This window comes from Daktulosphaira vitifoliae, unplaced genomic scaffold, assembly GCF_025091365.1.
Source record: "Daktulosphaira vitifoliae isolate Bord-2020 unplaced genomic scaffold, ASM2509136v1 Scaffold_293, whole genome shotgun sequence".
NCBI lineage: Eukaryota > Metazoa > Arthropoda > Insecta > Hemiptera > Phylloxeridae > Daktulosphaira > Daktulosphaira vitifoliae.
Window position 1 is genome coordinate 1 of NW_026099858.1, and position 7169 is coordinate 7169.

Consider the following 7169-nt stretch of genomic DNA (forward strand, 5'->3'; position numbering starts at 1 on the left):
TAAAGATATTACGTGAGACATAGTTAGCCAATCACCCTGTATAGGATAACATCATCAGTGAATGAAAATCGCCAAGTTGATAAATAAAAAAATTGTGTAATCTGTTTGTGAAAAATTGTATTTATATTAAAAAATCTAGCACAGGGGTGCCGCGGCACAATGATGACGTGACATTGTTGGGTCAAGTATAATGATATCTGACAGTGATTAAAATCACTATCATAAAAAACGCTTCGATGCAAATTTGTAGAAAGTGTTTATTTTAAAAAAATTGTTGGATTATTCCAAGAGCTACATGATCTCCTATTTCCTTATTTATATCCTGATACAAGTTTTATGATTTATAAGTGTATATATTTATAATATATAAATATATAAAGGGAAATGATTTTATTTAAAAAAAAAGTATACTGAATGAAAGAAGTTTATAAATAATATTTATCATAAAAAAATTGTATTAATCCACATATTTTTCAAAAAATTATAGCATTATAAAATTAAAAATTAAAAAAGAATTTTTTTTACAAAAATCTTATTTTTTTAATAACTTTGATGTTTGATGTTGATAACTTTGATTGAAGTATATTAAAGTATATTACATAAGCTTTAATCTAAGATATATATAAACGTGTCAGTATTTTCGAAACACTTTCAAAAATTAGGTTGAAAACTTTCTAATTTCTATATGAATTTTTAAGATTTAAACTACCCCCCGTATAAAGGGAAATAGTCCGATTTAAAAAAAAGTATATCAAATAAAAGATGTATATAAATACTACTTCGCATAAAANAAAAGTATATCAAATGAAAGATGTATATAAATACTACTTCGCATAAAAAAATTGTATTGATCCATACATTTTTCAAAAAGTTTTATAAATATAAATTTTAATATGTAAAATATAAAATCGAGAATTTTCATACGAATATAGCATTCGGTAGCCATTTTTACCGTGAAGACAAAATAAAGTCTGAAACATTACATTAGCTTTAATTGAAGATATATATAAAAGTGTCAGAGTTTCCGAAACACTTTTAAAGGTCAAGTTGAAAAAGTTAATTATTTGTGAAATTTTGAATCCCCCGTGGGCAGGTAAAGGGTAAAAATTATAAAAAAAATATATTAAATGATAGGTAAAGATATTATGCATCTATAAAAAAAAAAAATTATATCAATTTTGTCATATTTAAAAAAGTTATGGTAATTTTAAGTAAAAAAAATTGAAAAAATGTCGAAAAGTAGCGATTTTTATTTTTGTAATCTTTTTGGAGATTTTCCCCGTTGACGAGGAATGAAGGAAATTTTTTCAATGATTGAGGTTAATGTCTTCGACTAGATACGATTTGTGATCGTTTGACGTATCGTTGAAAGAAATCGGTTCGGTGAAATCTGAGAAAAAGTGGTAACAGACACAAAAAAAAAAAAACATCATAGTAAAAATAATTCCTTCTCAGCTTTGCATCGAAGCTAAAATGAATGTATATTTACTTCTATTGCAATACATAGATTTGATAGAATATTATTAACCGTTCATCCGATGGAAAATTCTGGTTTCCCACTTATAATAATTAATTAGAATGTTTGAGTATATTTGTTATGAATATTTTTGAATAATTATTATATATGATTTTTCAAAAAACCAACGTGTAATACTATTATGCGAGTAGCATCTAAATATTAATGGACAAAGAACTTTAAGAGATAAATATATCTCTCAATTGTACATTCACTGTTGATGTTACTGTCTTTTTTTAATTAGTAAGATTTTATAGTGGAAATAAAATAAATAAAATAAGAAAAGTTGAAATATTTACCTATATGAAAAGTATCTAGTAGAAAATAATAAGGTTGGTGTAAGTATGACGTAAGTGTACATAGAAGGGACAGCCCATAGAACTGCAGCAGCTGGCAATGGTAAAATATAATTTGTTCGAGCAAATGTGTTTAAACAAGTTAGAGTTGCAAACGTAATAAGTTCTACCGTAGACAGTGCTGAAGTAATTGTTGCGATAACACGGCATGTTGCTGCAAACGAATTATCCGTTATAGATGAAGTTGTTATTGTTTCTGGCGTCCTTTCAAGTGTCAAAAGTTCTTTGGAAACCAAAAAATGGCTAACAGCACTATCCAAAGCACATTGAAGGCATAGAGCAGACACGAGTACGGCGTATGAAGACCGCAGTCTATCACTAGTTAGTATACCACTGAGTACCATTAAATTTGACACAAAAGCCATGGAAGACAAGGTTAGATACACAGCAGAGAAGCTCGCTGGTAATCGATATGATTGGCTTATGTCAGGCAATATCAATAATGTTCCGTTTTGATTGGAATTAAGCACTTTTAATTCCATTGACTTGTCCTTATAAAAATTGTACAAACTTCTATAAATTATAAATTACAATTGAGTTATAAATCAAATATCAAATTGCACACCTAGATTAAAACTGTTACAACTTAAAAATTTAAAAAAACAAACATTTTTCGTGCATATTTTTTTACATTACTAGAAGAATTTTGTTTCAAGTTTCAATAATTATGATTTAAGTGTGTGATACTATTTTAAATTAATTCAATTACTGAAATTATTTTTAATTTATTATATGGAATACAAAAATTTGATGTTTATTTTAATTAATATATGTTAAACTACTGAAGAAATATTAGTACGAAAGGTTAACTTAGTGTTAAATTTTCAACATCATATTTGTATGCAATAGTGTGCAAATGTTAAATAAGAGAATATTACCAAAATATGCTTTCCTATAAACTTATTTTTAGTCATCAGATTTTTTTCAAATGTGTTTAATATAAAAACAATAAGTTTGCTCGCCTTAATAAATACTACACAGGATACCCGGGATATCATGTTTGAGTAAGTAAAATTTATTAGTAAAAAATAAAAATTAAAAGTGGGTTCTCTCTCTCCTTTTTGTCCTTTAAAAGTAGTATCGACTTAAGTTTTTTTAAATGGACACATATATTTAAATAGCTTAAAGATAAGTAAAAGATTTAACATACAATAATATAAGAAAAATATAAACCGGGTCTGTTTATTTTTATCTCGAATCATATATAAATCACAATACTCTTTTCACTATAGTATAAAAATGTTTTATCTTTTCAATAACTGCTTCTAAAGTTGTTATCGAATTGTCATTTTTTTATTTTTAAGTTAATTAAACATATATGTTTCCATAAAAAAACTTAAGTTGATACTACTTTAAAGGAGAGAGAACAATTTTTTTTTTTTTAATTAAAAAACATAGGAACTATTAATTTCTAATAATGAAAAATTATGATATTTTTTATATTTTTAAAGATTTATCGTGAGACGAAGTTAATCAATCTATTTTGTATAAGACTTATAAATAAAGAATAGTGGATAACTCCCAAAAATTTTCCTTTAAAAATCATAAGCCTCTCAAATCTTTGTTATATATAAGGTTAATATGTACATTAAAAGTCAAGTCTGAACTAGTCAAAACTGCTAAGTCCCTAATCACACTTACAAATACACACATTTTAAAATTTTTATGTGTAATGTGCTATTATTGAGGTTATAGTTTTAGGGTGAATTCGGGGGTAAACTATGATACCAAATTCATAGATATATTATATTTATCAATACTACCAGGTCTAACTAAATATTAAGTTATTTTATTCACATCATGTATAAAATATGCAGTTCTATTTATACATATTATTGTCTATTAATTAAAGGCATTAAACGATAATATGGCGTAATTGATGAAAAATAAAAACGGTAGCACAGTGGGGTCGCGGCATAGTGGAGACATTGCATAGTTGGGTCCAGTATAGATTTAATCTGACAGTGATTAAAATCACTATCATAAGAAACGCTTCGATGCAAATCTGTAGATAGTGTTTAATTTTAAAAAATTGATGGATAATTGCAAAAGCAACATCAATTTCTATTAAAATAAAATACAAAACCCATAATTTTCATAGAAAAATACCATATTTTTGAATACGGTAGCCATTTGCGTATAGAAGATAGGTCGTCGGGATAAATTTTTTTTTTCATTTTGTAGTACATAAAATAAGCTTTAATTTGATATATGTTTAAAGGACGCAGTATTTCCGGAACATTTTCAAAANCACATCATGTATAAAATATGCAGTTCTATTTATACATATTATTGTCTATTAATTAAAGGCATTAAACGATAATATGGCGTAATTGATGAAAAAAAAAAACAAAAATTTAGTTAGGAAACTAAATTAAACTGATAAAAATTTAACTTAAGTCAGCTACTATATTATTTTGAGTAGCAACTGATCCCATGGGGAATATATTTCTNGATGTAGATTTGTTGATTTTTCTAAAAGTTATGGAAGTTTTAAGAAAAAAAAGTGAAAAAATTTCGAAAATTAGCGATATTTAAATTTGTAATTTTTTTGGATATTTGTGGAGAACGAGGGAATTTTTTTCAATTTTTAAGGGTAATGTCTTCAACTAGATACGATTTGTGATATTTTGACGTATTTTTGAAAGAAATCGGTCCAGTGAGAGCTGAGAAAAAGTGGCAACAGACATAAAAAAAAAANCAGTGAGTGCTGAGAAAAAGTGGCGACAGACATAAAAAAAAAAAATAAAAATAAAAATAAAAAAAACACATCATAGTAAAATTAATACCTTCTCCGCTTTGCATCGAAGCTAAAAAAAACAAAAATTTAGTTAGGAAACTAAATTAAACTGATAAAAATTTAACTTAAGTCAGCTACTATATTATTTTGAGTAGCAACTGATCCCATGGGGAATATATTTCTCATTTCCTCTGCCTCAGCGTAATCCATTTAAAAGTTGTAATTCTAAAATTAATGTTTTTACTAGTGTATTATTTAATTTAAATTGCATAAACATTTGCCCTATCACGTGAATAACGAAAAATAATTAAAATATTATCTAAAAGTAAAAATTTTGAGTGAAATTAACAAAGAATTGATTACTTTGCAAATATTTATGTAAATTAAGTAAAAAACTTCAATCTGACATTTAAAAAATGTAAAATTGTGAAGTTCATCGTAATAAACTCATANTGCTGAGAAAAAGTGGCGACAGACATAAAAAAAAAAAATAAAAATAAAAATAAAAAAAACACATCATAGTAAAATTAATACCTTCTCCGCTTTGCATCGAAGCTAAAAAAAACAAAAATTTAGTTAGGAAACTAAATTAAACTGATAAAAATTTAACTTAAGTCAGCTACTATATTATTTTGAGTAGCAACTGATCCCATGGGGAATATATTTCTCATTTCCTCTGCCTCAGCGTAATCCATTTAAAAGTTGTAATTCTAAAATTAATGTTTTTACTAGTGTATTATTTAATTTAAATTGCATAAACATTTGCCCTATCACGTGAATAACGAAAAATAATTAAAATATTATCTAAAAGTAAAAATTTTGAGTGAAATTAACAAAGAATTGATTACTTTGCAAATATTTATGTAAATTAAGTAAAAAACTTCAATCTGACATTTAAAAAATGTAAAATTGTGAAGTTCATCGTAATAAACTCATAAATAACTGTAGAACGCAATTTTAATNAAAAATATAAAATTGTGAAGTTCATCGTAATAAACTCATAAATAACTGTAGAACGCAATTTTAATGTTTATGTAATATTATTTTCTAAAACTATGTTTAGTGTTATAAATTTTAAATTACAATTGTAAAAAAATGTATAATTTACCTGACGTTTTAATTAGATTGACGCAGCATAATAATTAAGTGGCCTGTCACAAGTCAACCTCATTAGTGTTGTAGAAAATTGAGTTTTCAACAGTCTAAAAATTCATAAAAAAAACTTATTAAATATATTTTAATTAATTACGNTCTCTGCCTCAGCGTAATCCATTTAAAAGTTGTAATTCTAAAATTAATGTTTTTACTAGTGTATTATTTAATTTAAATTACATAAACATTTGCCCTATCACATGAATTAACGAAAAATAATTAAAATATTATCTAAAAGTAAACATTTTGAGTGAAATTAACAAAGAATTGATTACTTTGCAAATATTTATGTAAATTAAGTAAAAAACTTCAATCTGACATTTAAAAAATATAAAATTGTGAAGTTCATCGTAATAAACTCATAAATAACTGTAGAACGCAATTTTAATGTTTATGTAATATTATTTTCTAAAACTATGTTTAGTGTTATAAATTTTAAATTACAATTGTAAAAAAATGTATAATTTACCTGACGTTTTAATTAGATTGACGCAGCATAATAATTAAGTGGCCTGTCACAAGTCAACTTCATTAGTGTTGTAGAAAATTGAGTTTTCAACAGTCTAAAAATTCATAAAAAAAACTTATTAAATATATTTTAATTAATTACGATTCAACGTGAGAATATTAATAATTTCTTGCAGAAGTTACTACAAAAACAGAATTATTATATAAAATTAAACGTATATTTTGTATTATATATTTGCTTGTGATTAACTCATTTTGTGATAACGATGTATTCGAATTTTATGAGTACAGAATAATGCATAGTTATCAGAAATATTAACCACAGTACCACCTCAGTCCTGTTATCGGTTTGTTGCCCCTAGAAACCATTCTGGACAACAGCTATATGCGTGAGGTCTACCGTATATAACTTTGAGGTATAGTAATAAAATAATAGTGATATTGTTGTCGTGTGGATAATTTAATCGATTTAGGTGTAAATGTCCTTCCGATCCATACCGTAGTTTATATTAACGAAAAATTGAATTATAAATAAATATGTGTTTATTATATAAACAATTTTTTTTAAATATTATTGTAAATATTTAAAAATATCATTATGATTGTAATGACGAGTTTTCGTCGTAAGTAGAAGTAAAATTTATATATATATGTCAGGTTGGTACTCATTTTTTGAACTAAAGTATTTGATAAAGAGTACCTCAAACTTTGTTTTATGTATTATGAAAATAAATTTCAGAAAATTTGATTGTAATAAGTTAACCCCTTCCCGTGCTTCAAAAGGGTTGAAGTGGATTTTCATTTATTTTTCTTGTGTTTAATTAAATATGAATGTTACATAAAAATGTATTGAATCATTATTGTAGAAATGTATATTTACTAAAAAAAGTTCCTTTTGTTTTCAAGTATCTTTAAAAATAACTCTCCATTAGAAGGT

General features: G+C 25.3%; 1 protein-coding gene across 1 annotated transcript; it reads right to left on the reverse strand.

Moving 5' to 3' along the window:
- Nucleotides 1-1811: 1811 nt before the first annotated feature.
- LOC126909356 (uncharacterized) lies at nucleotides 1812-5829 on the reverse strand. The gene is made up of 2 exons (XM_050691769.1): nucleotides 5721-5829; nucleotides 1812-2385 (listed from the first exon to the last, which is right to left on the reverse strand). The coding sequence occupies exon 2, from the start codon at nucleotides 2352-2354 to the stop codon at nucleotides 1812-1814; it is 543 nt and encodes a 180-aa protein (XP_050547726.1). The 5' UTR covers nucleotides 2355-2385; nucleotides 5721-5829.
- Between the last annotated feature and the right edge of the window lie 1340 nt (nucleotides 5830-7169).

Bases quoted from the DNA above. Each gene is read 5' to 3' on its own strand.
- LOC126909356 (XM_050691769.1), bottom strand. From the start codon at position 2,354: ATGGAATTAAAAGTGCTTAATTCCAATCAAAACGGAACATTATTGATA.